At 40.3% G+C, this 17,440-nt stretch overlaps 1 protein-coding gene across 8 annotated transcripts in view; it reads right to left on the bottom strand.

Annotated features, from left to right (window-relative positions):
- MKI67 (marker of proliferation Ki-67) overlaps window positions 1-17,440 on the bottom strand; it is a 38,106-nt gene that overhangs the window by 3,961 nt on the left and 16,705 nt on the right. For all 8 annotated transcript variants that reach the window (XM_083439569.1, XM_083439576.1, XM_083439574.1 and 5 more), the window contains 6 exons: window positions 17,223-17,353; window positions 15,237-15,429; window positions 10,804-10,914; window positions 7,937-8,748; window positions 6,982-7,045; window positions 1,850-5,335 (listed from right to left, as the gene is read on the bottom strand). In XM_083439569.1, the coding sequence (XP_083295695.1) occupies window positions 1,850-5,335; window positions 6,982-7,045; window positions 7,937-8,748; window positions 10,804-10,914; window positions 15,237-15,429; window positions 17,223-17,353 (4,797 nt within the window). The remainder of the gene's footprint in view (window positions 1-1,849; window positions 5,336-6,981; window positions 7,046-7,936; window positions 8,749-10,803; window positions 10,915-15,236; window positions 15,430-17,222; window positions 17,354-17,440) is intronic.

The raw sequence follows: 17,440 nt of genomic DNA, 5'->3' as shown, positions 1-17,440 counted from the left end.
TTATTTCAACTCATAAAAATTAAATGTTCTATATTGTGCAGTAACAAGCAGACTTTGCTTCAACCTATCAGTTATGGACATTTCAGTTTTGTTTGTAGCTGCTGATCACAAGACAGCAGTATTATCTAATTAGAAATATTTTAAAGGTATTCCCTTTAATGGGAAATGTGAAAGTATATGCTGCTGTTATTGTTGGCGTCCATCTGTCTCAAGAGACAATGAAGAGCAGCTTCCAAGGGGGAAGTCAAATCGTTGCATCAGCAGCACTGAAGTGACCTCCTCAGGAAACAAGCTTGGACAAGTGTGGTCCTGCTTCACTGATGTGGTTCAAAGGAAAGCAGAGCAATACATGTGGCATCATTGCTTAGGAAATATATCAGGTGTGGATAACATTTAGCCTTCCAGATGCTGCTGAACTGAAATCAGCATCATCCCAGGCCATTGGCTTGCTGGGGCTGATGGGAGTTTAGAAAATTTCAAAACAATCCACCTTGGTAATGTGGTTAGAAAGGGAAGCCAAACAGGCAGCTACTGCAGGCAGAAAATTATTCTGTCTCCTCGGTGGACAAATGGTTTATAGAACTATGAAGAATGACATCCTATGTCCTTTTAAAATGTGTTGTTGTTTTGTGGGGGTGAGTTAGTTTTTATTTTGGTAATACATTTTGTGGTTTTATATTCTTATTTTGTTCTGTGAACTGCCCTGAGACCTCTGGGTATAGGGCAGTATATAAATTTTAATAATAATACTAATGATGGTGGATTCAAAGATGCCCAATGGCTTGTGCACGAAAATTTCTGAAACCGCTCCTGACTGTGGGTTCTTCATCCCACTTCCAGGAGTAGCTTCTCATAAGAGGAATTCTGAAGTACTAAGATCTGCGTGCAAGTTTTGTGTGTAGCCCTTTGGATCTCACCTAACATGGTTAATGTTTGTTAAATATTAATGACTTTATATAAGTTACTCTGTAAACATATCTGCATTACAGATCTCCTGTTTTGCTTTCCCTGGGCTGCAGTTCTTTCCCACACCCATACAAAATAAATGACAGCATTCAGGACATTAGGGAACTCTTACTAATACTGTAGTTATTTATTATTGATAGTAGGATCACAGACCATAAAAACTAGGTTTCATAAACAGGAAAAAGCAATAAACTTAAAAGTCTATTTTTAAATAACAGCTAAGCTATGGGGAGAACACTAGTTTTTCCTGATATCCCATTTATGAATCCAGAAGTTCAGTTTTCCATAAGAAATATGTGAATCCTGTGGCCATCTCACTATATACTATAAACTGGAACCTTTTTGAAGATCAGTCACATTATTACTATATACTGTACTTCACTAATGGGATGGTTTTTTGAGTTTTATCTCTAGGTGATTTGCAGCAAACTAACAACCAAGTTTTAATCCCACTTGTTTAGTGATAGCAACACCCTTCCTAGCCCTTTCCACCTAAATTAGGCTGCTGAGATGAAGGTATATATGAAGGACTTTGGGTTATGAAAGGCCTGTCTGCTCACTTCAATTCTGGTACAGAAAACGAATTCCACAGCTCTGGATGTGTTCAGATGCATACTTTCCTTTAATTCATCTGTATGTCATTTGCATCTGGTTCTCATTGTTAGACCTCAGAGTTTTAGTAAAGTCTGTTCACCCTGATTTACATTACCAATGGCATCTTCAACAAAGAATTTTTGAAATGAAATTGATGGTATCTAAATTTCAGGTGTGCTGCTGTAACTTCTCACCAAAGCCTTAAGGTTTTCCATTAATTTTGAATCAAAAACTTAGAATCTTAAACATTAAGAACTCTGAAATAAGGAGGAAAAAACCATGCACATACCTGCTTTAGATTTTGATTTGTTCTTCAGAATCATCTGTCGATCTTTAGGAGCATTATCACCCCCTGCATTCAATCTACGGTTGGTTCTGAGAGAAGCAGAAATAGGTGCTTCAAGTGCATCAACTCTTCTACCTCTTCTGCTTATTTTCTCATTGGCTATAGCTAGCTTTCCAAAATCTACATTTTGTTTTTCCTGAAAATCTTCCTTTTCAGGAAGGTTGTGCTTTCTTCTGACAGACATGGAAGGTGTCACTATTTTATTTTTGTTTCTTCTGCCACATTTTTCAAGTTTCCCTTTTCCAGTTGCATCATTTTCAAGAAGGGTGCTTTGATTTTCACTGGCAGTTTCACCTTTGTCTGGAGGTGGTGATGTTAGAGTGATGCTTACCTTGAGAGAAGGGTGTACCCGTGATGGAGTAGTTCTTTTTACTCTCTTCCCCTTTGATTGGTTTTGGAAAACTGAACTACTTTCCAAAGGCATCTTGTCATCTTTTACAAAAGAGACCTTTCTGTTGTCACTTCCTGGTTGGCCATTACTTTCTGTTGAGATTTCAGAAGGAACCGATTGCTTTCTTCTACCTCTTTTGGAAACATTATCTATTGTCACACCTTTTAAAACTTCTGGCATGTCTTCTTGCTTCCCAGTATCAAGCAATATGGGCTTTTTACTTGCAGAAACTGAGCTTGCTGCAATTACCTCATCTACTTTTCTTCTTCTGCCTCTAAGTGGCAGATTCTTACTTGCAACAGTTGCAATTTCCAAAGCCTCACTTGGCTCTTCCACAGCACCTTTGCTTTTGGTTGAGGATGTCAATGGTAAAATGTTATTTTTGAGGGGAGAAAGAGCTGTTACAGGGGCAGTCTTTCTTCCTCTACCCCTTTTTAGCTGATTCTCTTTTACAGTGACAAGCATATTTTGGTCTTCTGTATCACCTGCCTGTTTACTGTCACATTCAGAGAGTATTTCAGGAGAAATGGTTTGTTTGTTTCTACCTCTCCTGAGTGGGTTTCCTTTTGCTAGGTTCTGTCTTTTTGGTGGACTGTGCTCTAATAGAGGTTGCACACTTTCCAAGGGCATCTTAGGCATTTCATCAAGATTCTTTTCATTTTGACTATCTTGCAAAGAACATTTTCCTTGGGTAGAACTAAGGCTGCCCACTGTTGGGCTCTCCTTTTTAAGAGCAACATTTTCCAAAGGAGGTGGTATTTGGCATTCAGGAACAGCTCGTCTCCCCCTGCCCCTTTTTGGCTGATTCTCTTTTACAGTGACAAGCATATTTTGGTCTTCTGTATCAGCTGCCTGTTCACTGTCACATTCTGTGGGTATTTTAGGAGAAATGGTTTGTCTGCTTCTACCTCTCCTGGGTGGGTTTCCTTTTGCTATCTTCTGTCTTTTTGGTGGGCTGTGTTCTAAAAGAGGTTGCTCACTTTCCAAGGGCCTCTTAGACATTTCACCAAGATTCTCTTCAGTATGAATTTCTTGCAAAGAACATTTTCCTTGGGCAGAACTAAAGCTGTCCACTGTTGCACCCTCATATGCAGGAGTAATGTTTCCTAGAGGCAATGTCATATGAGATACAGGAACAACTCTTCTTCTGCCCCTTTTCAGCTGATTATCTTTTATGGTGACAACCATGGCTTGGTCTTTTCTATCAGCCGTCTGTTTACTTTCACATTCCACGGATGTTTCCTGAGAAATGGCTTGCTTGCTTTTCCCTCTCTTGGGCAGCATCCTGTTTGCTAATTTTTGCTTCCTTGCTGGACAATACTTTGCAGGAGTTTGCAAACCTTCCAAAGGCACCTCCTCAGTTTCATTAGGTTTGTCTTCATTTTCAATTTCATCTAAAGAACACTTTCTTGGGGCAGAACTAATGCTGTTCGCTGTTGGGCCCTCAGATGTAAGAAGAATGTCTTCCAGAGGCAATGTCACTGAACATACAGTTGCAGCTCTTCTCCCCCTGCCCCTTTTTGGCTGATTCTCTTTTACAGTGACAGGCATATTTTGGTCTTCTGTATCAGCTGCCTGTTTACTGTCACATTCAGTGAGTGTTTCAGGAGAAATGGTTTGCTTGCTTCTACCTCTCCTGGGTGGGTTTCCTTTTGCTATCTTCTGTCTTTTTGGTGGGCTGTGTTCTAAAAGAGGTTGCTCACTTTCCAAGGGCATCTTAGGCATTTCATCAAGATTCTCTTTAGTCTGAGTTTCTTGCAAAGAACATTTTTCTTGGGTAGAACCAAAGCTGTCCACTGTTGGATTCTCTTTTGTAAGAGCAACATTTTCCAAAAGAGGTGGAATCTGGCATTCAGGAACAGCTCTTCTTCCCCTGCCCCTTTTTGGTCGATTCTCTTTTACAGTGACAGGCATATTTTGGTCTTCTGTATCAGCTGCCTGTTTACTGTCACATTCTATAGTTGTTTCCTGAGAAATGGCTCGCTTGCTTCTTCCTCTCCTGGGTGCTACTGCCTGCCTTCTTGGTGGACTATGCTTCTCAGAAGTTTGCACACTTTCCAATGGCACCTTCTGCGCTTCACCAGGATTCTCTTCATTTTGAATTTCTTGCGTGCCTGGCTGTAATGCAATGGAAGCACTCTTTTGTTCTTCATAAGCACCATCCTTATCTCCAAGCATACGTTTTTCCTCAAGTGGTACAGAATTATCACACAGAAGATGAACTTTCCTCCCTTTCCTTCTAACATTATTTTCTTTAACTTCTGTTGCAGTCTTTTCCAAAACGTGTGTTTTAGGTGTGTGTCTTAGATTTTCATTTTTAGCCTCATTAACATCTGTGTTTGTTGTAAACAATTCTGCTTGTATTGAAGCAGCCTTTCCTCTTCTATTTCTTTTCAGTATGACATTTCCAGCGCTTTCCACTCCTGATGTTTCAAAATCTTGGTTTTTTATTTTGTCTTGCATTTCTGCATTTTCTTCTAAATCTAAACTTGCTTCAGTTTGTCGAGCTGCCATTTCCCCCTCAGTTTCAACTGCTGATGTGTTGCATTCAGATTCTTGCTTTAGATTTATTTCAGTGATGTTCTGGTCAAAGTTTTCATTAGCTTGCACACAATTGACTGGTTCTGCTCTCTGGGTGCTGCTTGTATGCCTCTGTGTATTTTTTGCATTATGTTCTTTTACAGATCTGGATTTATCAGCTCTTCTAGTTCTTCTAGCTGAAGCCAATGGTCCAACGATTTCTATATCTACTGCCCCAGAATTTGCAACTGGTTCTTTCACAAAATCAATTTTGTGTCCGTTTTCAGAGTCCATTTCCTTTAGCTGATGGCTTTCTGAAACACGCATTATTTCAACAGGTTTTATCACTGCTTCTGATTTTAATTCACTAAATGTGTTGTTACATGCAACGTGTCCCAAGTTATCTTCTAATTCTGAAATATTTTTACTGTTGTCCTTTGGTTTTGGCAAAGGAGATATTCTTTTAGGTGATGATTCCAGTTTTGCTTCTTTATTTTCATAGTCATTTCTCGTGGACTCTTAAAAAAGAAAAGTACATTCAATGTTATTTCTGAGGATATGGTGATTGTGAAGAGTAGTAAACACACTTACTAGCCAAAAGGTCCCAGAGGAAGTACTACATTGCTTCATAAATTTGCTTTTATATTTTGCCATGTGATATTTATACCTTGTGCTATTAATCATTCTTAACTTTAACAATACGCCACTATTTGCAGATGCCACTTTACAGTGCTTTCCCAAACCTTCATATTCTAGAATCTCCAAAATAAAATTATTCAAGTTTTGTTGTAATTATAAAGAACGCTTCAAGATGAATAAAATGCAACCAAGTTAAGCACTTCTTAGCTGCATATAGCCTTAGAAATGCTAAGTTACATTTAGAACGGGCTCACGATTTGACCTAAACATTACTTAGTGATGGGTTCTTGTAGTCGTATGCTGGAATTCAAATCCAATGTGTGCCGTTAGATAAGCCCTGGCTTGTTTGTTCAAAATAACCTTTTGCACAGAGCTCCCACACTTACAACCTCATGTGCATACACTCAAGAATCAATGTGTAAAAATCATGCAAGCCAGCTGCATCCATGACCCTTTCAGATATACTAAAAAAGGTGAAGGTCCCCTGACAGTTAAGTCTAGTCGCAAACGACTCTGGGGTTGCGGCGCTCATCTTGCTTTACTGGCAGAGGGAGCTGACGTTTGTCCGCAGACAGTTTTTCTGGGTCATGTAGCCAGCATGACTAAGCCGCTTCTGGCGAAACCAGTGCAGCGCACAGAAACGCCGTTTACCTTCCTGCCAGAGCGGTACCTGTTTATCTACTTGCACTTTTACGTGCTTTCTAACTGCTAGGTTGGCAGGAGCTGGGATGGAGCAACAGGAGCTCACCCCGTCACAGGGATTCAAACCGCCGACCTTTTGATTGGCAAGCCCAAGTCTCAGTGGTTTAGACCACAGCACCACCTGTGTCCCATTCAGATATACTGCATGCATCAAATAGGAACACCAGTAAAATAAGGATCCCTTTTTCAATCATCAGTCGTTTTCCTACTGCCATTGTGTACTTTAGGACATAAGGTGCACATAAAGCGGTACAACGGCAACAGATTTTGATGCCCACACATTAAAAAAATTAATCTCTAACTGCTATGCAAACAGAAAATCAAGGCAGACAACATGCACAACTGTTAGCCATCTGTGTATTTGAAAGAGCACCCCAAAAGCCTTGCAACTTTACTGTAATTACTTAAGTCAGTCATTTTCAACCAGTGTGCTGTGGCACCCTGGGGGAGTCTTGAATGATGGTCAGGGGTGCTGTGGGCAACACTGGCCTCTGCCCCTCTTTCCTTGCCTCCCTCCTCTGATGCCCTTGCATCTCTGCCTCTCAAAGGTTGCACAGGGAGAATGTTTGAAAAAGGGCGAAGGGCTGCCAGTTCTGCAGGCAAGGGGTGACATAACTGGGCTCTTGAGCCCCACACAGGTGCTGCAGAATGTAATTGGTCAAGGGAGCCATGGACCCAAAAAGGTTGAAACCTTCTGACTTAATTTCATTCTAGTTGTTCTGAAATAAAACCATATTTTAAAGCAGATAAATGTAAACCTGCTACTTCCTTTTTTGAAAATAAAAGGTTTTGTTGAAATAATATTTACACACACCAAGCTCACCTCTGGAACTCATACAAGATCCATTATCTTCTTTCATTAGATTCACAAACTCTGGCAATTCAGCCTAGAAAAAAATACATAATTATTACAATAGCTGGCATGAAAAGATGCTGGGCCTATAACTAGTGTTATACAATATTTATAAAAGTCCAAGCTGAACTGACACGTGTATGTGTGTGTGTGGCACTGTGTGTTAAGTTCACTGAAGATGCAGGTGCTCTTCGTAATATGGCTGATTTAGTGCTTTGTAAAATATGTATGGCAGTCCTGACCATTTCACAAGAGGCTTCATAATACTTACTGAACATACTAAATATCGAAATACAAAAAGATATAATGAAATGCTGCTATCATAAAATCATGAGTGCATCCACTTTGCATCACAAGTGTACCAATGTCATTAAACACAATGTGCAAGTGATCCAAAGATGAAACACTTTGAAGTAAAAGCAGTAGTAATAAAGCTATTATGTCCCACCTTTTCTCCCTACAAAAAAACCCCCTATTTCATATATATTCAAAGCCAGTGATTTTAAATGGCAAGATCTGTGCCAAAAAATCCAAAAAGATTCTAATTAGTACTCAGGCAAGATTAGCCTAAGAGTTGGGAGTAAGGTTGGTTCATCAAAATCAGATGTTGCTTGTGCAACCCCACAGGTCACACATTTCCTCCTGGTAAAAAACACAAAGTAAGCATGTGTGCATACACTTTGCTTTATCAGGAGATCAGGGCTTGCTGGAACAAGTTAGTCATTCTCTGCTCAAAATGCTTGATTCCACATTCCAACCCAATCGGCATTTAGAGAAATGGCAGAACTGCGTGTCATATAAACATGTCACAGAATCTTGCTGTGCAAGAAAAAATTGGGTCATGTTAATGATTTCTTTTATTGAAATAATTAGTGCAATTTAAGTATATAAGTCTTTTCTCAGATATTTAATATAGAAGACCTACCTTCTGTCCATCTGCAGCTTCCAACATTTCCTTAACACCTGTATAATCAACTTCAGGACTTGGAAAGCTTTGTTTAGGTTCGGTCATAAACTTCTGCAGTCCCAAGTAGTCATCAACTGGCAAAAACTTCTGCTTTGGTGTCTTCAGTAATCGACTAATGCCAACCATATCATCCATGGGTTCAAATCTTTGTTTAGGTGTTCTCAATAGCCTATGAATCCCTCCCATATCTTCCACTGCTTCCACTTTTTCCTTAGGTGGCTTGATAACATGATTAATAATGAATTTGGAGCTGACAGTGTCATCTGCAACAGACTGCAGGCTTTCTTTGGGCGTCCTCAAGAGTCTCTTGACTCCTGAAAGTGCATCAACTGGCTCTGGTTTTTGCTTCGGCGTTCTCAAGACCCTCTTAACTCCTGAAAGCGCATCAACTGGCTCTGGTTTTTGTTTGGGTGTTCTCAAGATCCTCTTAACTCCTGAAAGCGCATCAACTGGCTCTGGTTTTTGCTTCGGTGTCCTCAAGAGCCTCTTGACCCCTGAAAATGCTTCAACAGGCTCTAATTTTTGTTCTGGACCTTTTCTTTTATCTTCCATCACTCCCTGTATAGTAGCTTCATTTGCTGCTGTGACCAGTGACATATTTTTCCCTACATCTTTTTCTAATGAAGAATTCGTTACTTTTGGAGCTGTAGTTAGGTCATCTTGCTCAAGACCAGAGATCTGTGACACTTCCTTCAAGAAGGGGGATATGACATCTTGGTTGTAAAGTTTTTGTTGGCTTGCTGCGCTGAAAGGTGATACAGACATCTCTCCTATTAAAAGATATAAAAATGAACTGTAAAAGGAGTTTTTGATTACATAAGAAATTACTGTTCTTCCTAGTGGAAATAAGGGACACGTGTCAATTCTGTGCCACCTGATAAGGCATAATTCTTGAATAAATGACGTTCTGCAGGAAAGGGGATGGTGCGTGTGTAATATCCCAAGATGGATAGTTAGCAGGACTAGGAATAAGAGGTACACTTTGTCATGTGACCAAGGTATTTGAGAGCAGAGGCAGTAAAGGAAGCAGTAAAGAAATCTAGAAATGTTGTGAAATGCTGAAAAGCCGCAGAATCTTTAGCATGCTGAATCACATAGACTCATCATGAGGATGACTCATTCTCTGTACAGTGGTACCTCGGGTTAAGTACTTAATTCGTTCTGGTGGTCCGTTCTTAACCTGAAGCACCACTTTAGCTAATGGGGCCTCCTGCTGCCGTGCCGCCGGAGCACGATTTCTGTTCTCATCCTGAAGCAAAGTTCTTAACCTGAGGTACTATTTCTGGGTTAGCGGAGTCTGTAACCTGAAGCGTATGTAACCTGAGGTACCACTGTATAAGTAGGCAGGCAGACTCAGTCTGTGTCTGTCTGTGTGTCTCTCTCTCTGTGTGGTGGAGCCTGTGCTCTGTGAAGCCTGTGCTCAATGGAAACTGTGTATGCTCTGAAGCTAGTTTAATCTTTTGTTCACTATGCTTTTATTTGCAAACAAGTTTATTTTAACTTATGAAAGCTTTTATTCTTTTACTGAAGAAGACTGTGTTATTAATTTACGCTGCACAACACACTTATGCCTACTATACTACGAACAGTCCTGAACTGGCCAACATCTCCTGCTGCAAAAAGAAATCTGCCGTGCCACAACTATTGAACTGTTACTACTATCAGTGTGAGCACATGTCCTATAAGTAACAACTCCTGGATGTACTCTTTTGCTCCATTTTTCATTTGTCTAAGGGAAACTTTGAAATTGCATGCATTTTGCCTCTGATGGGGGACAGAAAATAGCACTGATGACATAGAAAAAAACCTCTGCTGTGGTGCTCAGAATGTGTACATTCCTGCCACAACAGCATGCTTGGTCATCCCCAAGTTTTCCAGTTTTCTGCCACCAGCTGAGAAATACTTCCTTTTCAGAAACTTCTTTCCAGATACATGGGAATTTTTAGTTTTAATCTTGGCTCTTTCTAGTGTTAGTTTATATTTTAGTAGTTGCATTTTATGACTTTTTCCGTATTCACACATTGCATTAATTTCATTTATTGTAACTGTAGTTCCTCTATTTTTTGCTCTGCTTCAAAAAAGCAGAATTTTGATCTTAAAGCAAGAATAAACTAATGCTTCTTTAAAGCCAGCAGTGAAATTTCTTTCCACGACGGGGTGAACTCCCATTGCTCTGACCCAGCTCCTGCCAACCTAGCAGTTCAAAAGCATATGAGTGCAAGTAAACAGGTACAGCTTCTGTCAGTGTGCTCCGTTGCACCAGAAGCGGTTTGGTCATGCTGGCCACATGACCCAGAAAGCTGTCTGTGGACAAACACCAGCTCCCTTGGCCTGAAGCGAGATGAGCGCTACACTCCATAGTTGTCTTTGACTGGACTTAACCCCAGGGGTCCTTTACCTTTCTCATAGAATATTTTTCTAAGATGAATTATAACTCCGAGAGAATTACAGCATAAAAACCCAACTGAGAATTTGCCAAACTTCATATGCAGATATGTTTGCTTGGACCGCTACACACAGTCAGGGAATCTTGGGACTTTTTCCTCTTCCAAATGCAAAAAATCTCTAAGTTACCAGACTGGAGAAAAGCTTTAAAACTACTGGTTATCTCCAACTAAGTAATTCACAGGTTAGATCCACTGAAATCTGCTTATACACAAGTCCACTGATTTCACTGGGTCTGCTCTGTGTATTACTTAGATGGATATCACCCACTATTTCCTACAACTTACATAATTTTCACATGAGGTGATTTCGGGGGGGGGGGGGGAGATCAAGTCACCATGTAATAGTTAGCACTAGGGATATATACAAAACATGCATACCGGACTCCTCTGGAGTGTGCATTTCTGAGTCGAATTCTGGTGTTGGTATAGTAGTCTTTTGAGCAGAAGAGGGTAAACCTGTCAGTGGAGTGTTGAATATCTCAGCCAACCCTGCAAACAGTATTTAAAGTTCAGTAAAGAAATAATCATTTAGTTTGTTTGCAATTGGGAGCAAGGGAAAACATAACTATTAAGAATTCATTCTCTTTGCTTGACTGCTCCCCAGAAGAACAGTCTTATATACAGTGCAATCCCAGACTACAACATCACACAAGATTTTCAAACATTAATGTTCATGGCAGTTTACAGCCACATGGTAGTTTATCACCCATTAGTCTGAACAAACTGTGATAGCTGTTGATGATGTATCAAATCCTCTTCCCGCTAATGATTTATTACATGCTACTTTTACAGATGGGGACGCGGGTGGCGCTGTGCCTAGGACTTGCCGATCAGAAGGTTGGTGGTTCGAATCCCCGTGACGGGGTGAGCTCCCATTGCTCGGTCCCTGCTCCTGCCAACCTAGCAGTTCAAAAGCACATCAAACTGCAAGTAGACAAATAGGTACTGCTCCGGCGGGAAGGTAAACGGCGTTTCTGTGCGCTGCTCTGGTTCGCCAGAAGCGGCTTAGTCATGCTGGCCACATGACCCGAAAGCTGTACACCGGCTCCCTCGGCCAATAAAGCGAGATGAGCGCCGCAACCCGAGTCGGTCACGACTGGACCTAATGGTCAGGGGTCCCTTTACCTTTATCTAATGCAAGAGAAGGTACCCATGCTGAAAGATGGCAGCAGGAACACAAGAAGCCCTACCAATGTTGCTGGAGCACATGCCTTGGAAGCAGAGCATTAACTCTTTCAATAAGGGCTCATTTTCTCCAGGGAAGCAGAAATGAATGGTCAGGGGTCGCTTTACCGATTAGTAGGCAAAGAAAGATGCCATGAAGACATTTTCAACTTTAAATTATACTAGTATTCTATAAATCTATATTGCATGGTTCAATAAACCCAGAAGTAATATTCTTTCACTCTGGCAAGCTGTGCTTCCGTAAAAAAACGCAGCAACTGTCAACAAAAATCAGGCAGGAACAGAGGAACTACACCTCTTTTCTTCTCTATATTGCAGTATAGAAAATTTAAAAATATAATGAAGAGGGAAGGTTCGGACCTGATCCCTGCATCAAGTCTTGATTGGGCCCAGTGCTAGCCAATGAAAGCTGCAAGATTGGCTTGGGATCCATCAGTTCTGGGCTATCTCAGTCCCACCCCTTGGAACACCCTATTTGTGGCTTTCTGCTGGGAGGGGGTTCTCTGGCTGCCTCAGCATGAAGAGTAGGGCAGCAGGACACCTGTGCTCAATTCAAACCCCCAGTATTATATATTTTGAAACACTTGGGGAAAGGGCATTATTAGGGCTCTGCATATATGCTGCCACACTACAAGCACTGAGTTCAGTTAAGAACAGTTTCCTTTCTAAATTTTTCGCTAGTGAAGATGACGAGATACTTTCAAGTATTAGCCTGATAAGAGCTCACTAGCTAGTTCGAATGAATTCTAACAACTAGAAATGGACCTTCAGTACCCAGCATACCCATTTCCCCTTTGCTGAGAATAGTAAAACAGAATTAAGGAAATCTAATCTAAATTAATTAATGATTTTATTTTTTTAAAAAAAACATCATTGTGGGGTGGGAGAGGGCAGAATTAAAAGACTAGTTCATAATTAAGACTAATATGACTTTGGGAAATTACTAAATTCACATGCTTCCAGATTAAACAGGTAAATCGGGATTTTAGCAAAAGAGCAACTTTCATTCGGGGGCATTTAAAACCAGTATTAGTATGATGAAATGACTGCGTATTTTTGGACCATTATATGATGGTATCACTACTGTATTACACTTGGTTTAGATATTGACCTACCTTTAAAATAATATCACAGTGCCATCTGTTGGCAAAGCTGAGAGTTGGTAAATTGGCATGGATAAAAATCTTACTATAGTCAAGAATGGGTAAGTGGACAATGTTAAAAACCACTTAGTGTCTTATATTCATCACTTTCCTGTATGCATGTTCGCAATACAATTTTCTGGCAATTAGGGATTGATAAGACTGAGCAAACATGCGCTGGATTATGGAGAAAGCTAGAGAGTTCCAGAAAGACATCTACTTCTGCTTCATTGACTATGCAAAAGCCTTTGACTGTGTCGATCACAGCAAACTATGGCAAGTTCTTAAAGAAATGGGAGTGCCTGATCACCTCATCTGTCTCCTGAGAAATCTCTATGTGGGACAAGAAGCTACAGTTAGAACTGGATATGGAACAATTGATTGGTTCAAAATTGGGAAAGGAGTACGACAAGGCTGTATTTTGTCTCCCTGCTTATTTAACTTATATGCAGAACTCATCATGCGAAAGGCTGGGCTGGATGAATCCCTAGCCGGAATTAAGATTGCTGGAAGAAATATCAACAACCTCAGATATGCAGATGACACAACCTTGATGGCAGAAAGTGAGGAGGAATTAAAAAACCTTTTATTGAGGGTGAAAGAGGAGAGCACAAAATATGGTCTGAAGCTCAACATAAAAAAAACGAAGATCATGGCCACTGGTCCCATCACCTCCTGGCAAATAGAAGGAGAGGAAATGGAGGCAGTGAGAGATTTTACTTTCTTGGGCTCCATGATCACTGCAGATGGTGACAGCAGCCACGAAATTAAGAGACGCCTGCTACTTGGGAGGAAAGCAATGGTAAACCTAGATAGCATTTTAAAAAGTAGAGACATCACCTTGCCAACAAAGGTCCGTATAGTAAAAGCTATGGTTTTCCCAGTAGTGATGTATGGAAGTGAGAGCTGGACCATAAAGAAGGCTGATCGCCGAAGAATTGACACTTTTGAATTATGGTGCTGGAGGAGACTCTTGAGAGTCCCATGGACTGCAAGAAGATCAAACGCATCCATTCTTAAGGAAATCAGCCCTGAGTGCTCACTGGAAGGACAGATTGTGAAGCTGAGGCTCCAATACTTTGGCCACCTCATGAGAAGAGAAGACTCACTGGAAAAGACCCTGATGTTGGGAAAGATGGAGGGCACAAGGAGAAGGGGACGACAGAGGACGAGATGGTTAGACGGTGTTCTCGAAGCTACAAACATGAATCTGACCAAACTGCGGGTGGCAGTGGAAGACAGAAGTGCCTGGCGTGCTCTGGTCCATGGGGTCACGAAGAGTCGGACACGACTGAACGACTAAACAACAACAACAAAGACTGAGCAGCTTTTATTTCTTAAAGTTTTACTGTACACCTATTGCTGTACTACAGACAAACACACACTACAGGTTTTAAATACAATTTAAAAAATGTTAGCTATTAAATCTGCCCAGATTTGCATATAAAAATAGTTAATGCAAGCTGAAAGCTTATTTTGATCATGGGATGACTGTTTCTGATTAACAGATGTGCTGTGTGAGGAAAAGCAACTAACTCCTAATCTGTTGTCACTTCCTCATGCCTGGGAGCAGAATGAACCAGAGCTAGAACTAGGTTAATCTGGATGTGCCTAAGGATACTCATTTGGGAGCTTTGATCTTAGCAAAGGCCCAAAAGGGCTTTGCAAGATTATTCTCTCAGACTGCTCCCCCTGCTCTTTGCAGGTTGTGCATTCCTACAGCTCTGAGCGTCTTGCTGGGTTCAATATCACCTAGGGTTAGTCCAGTCCTAACCGTACACTTCTAGAGGACTGGGAGCATATCAGAGTAGCATGCTGCAGTGAAACAAAAAGGCTATTGCCATCATGCCCTGCTTGTGGGCTTCCCATAGTGATCCGGTTGGCTACTCCGGGAAACAGTATGCTGGCCCAGAAAGCCTATGGGTTAGCTCCAGCAGGTCTTCTTAAAAAGTTAACAAAACAGCACCAATCTATTTTATCCTTCCATTCACAGTTCTGTGGATCAAAGCCATAAGAAAGTCTTATAGCAAGTGCCATCTTAGGATGTGAACTTCCTCATGTGATAGGATAAATATATCTTAAGATGGCACTAGCAGCCAATGGTTTTTTAAGAAATATACTTGGAACTTTGTGACATACATGCACTTTCTACATTACTACAGCTTTATCCTTGCAAAAACATAGATATGTTGAGATATATTGACTAGCTGAAGGGCACCAAGCAAGATTCATGGATGAGCAGAGATTTAAACATAGGTCTTTCTGGCCCGTCACTGACTTAAACAGAATGCTACTTTGTACAAACTAGGTTTGATTTTGTTAGAACAGCATGTGTTTGTTTCAGACAGTAAAACCAACCAAGTTCTTTATATGACCAATCCAACCATTTTCCATGGGATGCAAGTGAACTCCTTATAGGCTTGCAAAATATTTGGTACTGTACAAGAAAAAAAAAATCATTTCACCAAAACACTAACAATTTACCTGTAAAACTTTCATTTAAGTCATCATGTTTCTTCAAAGGATAGTTGATCATCACTTTAGGGACTTGTACAGCAGCATTCACAGTACTGATATGAGCTTTTCCAATCACAATTGGAGCAGGGGAATTTGCATGGCCTGTAGTAAAGTGACCCTTGACTTTTCTTATTGGCGTTTTTAGCATGGAAACATTGTTCTGAAAACAAAATATACAATTAAACCTTTGAGTCTGATCACTGCGGCTCAGAGTACATGTAAGTCCTGGTGCTCGCAGCTCAATTACCATTTACTTCAAAGTTGGATACAGTTCTGAATGTCAAGTCCAGTATGCACAATAAATCCAAGCAAAAAAAAAGCAGACAGAGCTTTCATCCATTTTTCCTTCTTGAAACATTTTGCTGCTTGGCAGCAGCAACTACAAACATAGAGCTCACATCTGGCCAGTCACATCTTGCCTCCCCAACATACTAAAAATTCTCAGTGCATTGTTGCACTGTTGCTTAGGGTGGCTTTTGCCAATTCTAAGTCATTTCCATCCTTTTACTTAAGTAGTACTGAGAAAAGACTGCAAAAATAGCATAGGAAATCCAATTTTGCATATCTTATTTGATAAAGTCCATCTATGTATGTATTTAATATAGAGGTATTTGAGAATAAGAGTATAATAGTACAGAATGGCATTCAAACTGCTTAACATCCTGTAAGGCTACAAGAGTATTACACCCATATTACAGATTAGATGCTTGACAGAGTATGGCTGATCCAATGATTTCGTGGCTGAACTAAAGTTTGAACTGAACCTTCCTGGTTCATTACATGCTGTTAACTAACTACATTACATTAAGCAGCATGAACTCTAAAGGACTTAATTGTAATTGTAGTAGTTTGAATATAGAAAACTCACTTTATTCCTAAAGTAATCAAATAGTAATTCATAGTTTGAAATATTATAATACAAGAGGAAAGCTGTGTGAAAGGCACTTGAAAACTTTTCACTTGTGGCTACATTTCCTCTCCACATATGTATCTTCTGGCTCTTTCTCACTGCAAAAAGCTAATATTACGTTGGAAATGCTTTAGAAGTGTCTACCCATCTACTTTCAGGATACTGGGTACTTGGTAATTGTTTGACAACAAACAGTAAGATGTAGTCCTGTTTCTCATGCGGAGATCTGCTTTGCATGTGCACAGACAATGTTGGCTAGAAGCCATTGTTCTTACAGATCATTCAGCCTGGTTTACTTAACCTACAAGCTTTTAAGTAGCAAACACGGCTCTTAAAACATTATTTCTTTTTGCTTGTGGGCCAGTGTGTGGGCAAGCCACTTTGGTTGTGGACAAAACATGGCCTTGCTCCAACTACCAGACATTGCCTGCCTTTCTATTTGCTCTCATCATGCACCTAGAATTCATCTCCATTCATTTTACCATATCCTCTCTCAAAAGAAAATATGATGCATACTCATTAACATTAGCAACATCAACTTATCCATAATTTTCCCAAGCCCAGTTTTAACCTACTTTACAAACTGCTGTCCTTTGTATTACTCATGTATACTCCAATGTGGTAATTCAGGCTGGTTTCATTATCCAAAAGGCATGCACACCAAGAGAACACATCTCTAAACTCAGAGTAGTGCGAAAGAATCTGATCTGCACATTTGCTCTGGAATTCCATGCAATTATTGGGGGGGGGGGGGAGAAGGTGGAGGACATTTGAAGCTGCCTTATAGAAAGGAGAACTATTGGTCCATCCATCCCAGTGATGTCTATTCTGACTTGGGTGGAATAGATCTCAAGTTGTCTAGAAGTGCCAGGGACTGAAACTGGTACTTCATGCATACAGACCATCTATCAAAAAGCTAAAGACCCTTCCCATCCCTGGTTTCAAAGAATTCCAGACTCTGGCATTTAATGACTGGAAAATGGAATGCTTCAATATATTTACTAAATGCAGGGTATTAGTTTTGATCACTGCTAGAAAATTACCTTTGATGGTTTTGTTGAGTTCTTCTTGGCTGACCTCTTCTTGGCTGATCTTTTAAGACCACATTTTGCAGCACCGCTTACTTGAGATTTTGGAACACCCTGTTTCACTATATCTGCCCAAGACTTTGCAACTGGAATGATAATTGTTCAAGATTGCTAGTTATTTCTATGCTTAAAACACATTTTTAATAAAACCAACATTTTCTAGATTTGTAGAT

The sequence above is a fragment of the Podarcis tiliguerta genome (genome assembly GCF_965153285.1).
Source record: "Podarcis tiliguerta genome assembly, chromosome: 5".
NCBI lineage: Eukaryota > Metazoa > Chordata > Lepidosauria > Squamata > Lacertidae > Podarcis > Podarcis tiliguerta.
The sequence above is the reverse complement of the archived record's forward strand: the minus strand, read 5'-3'. Positions and strand labels throughout refer to the sequence as shown.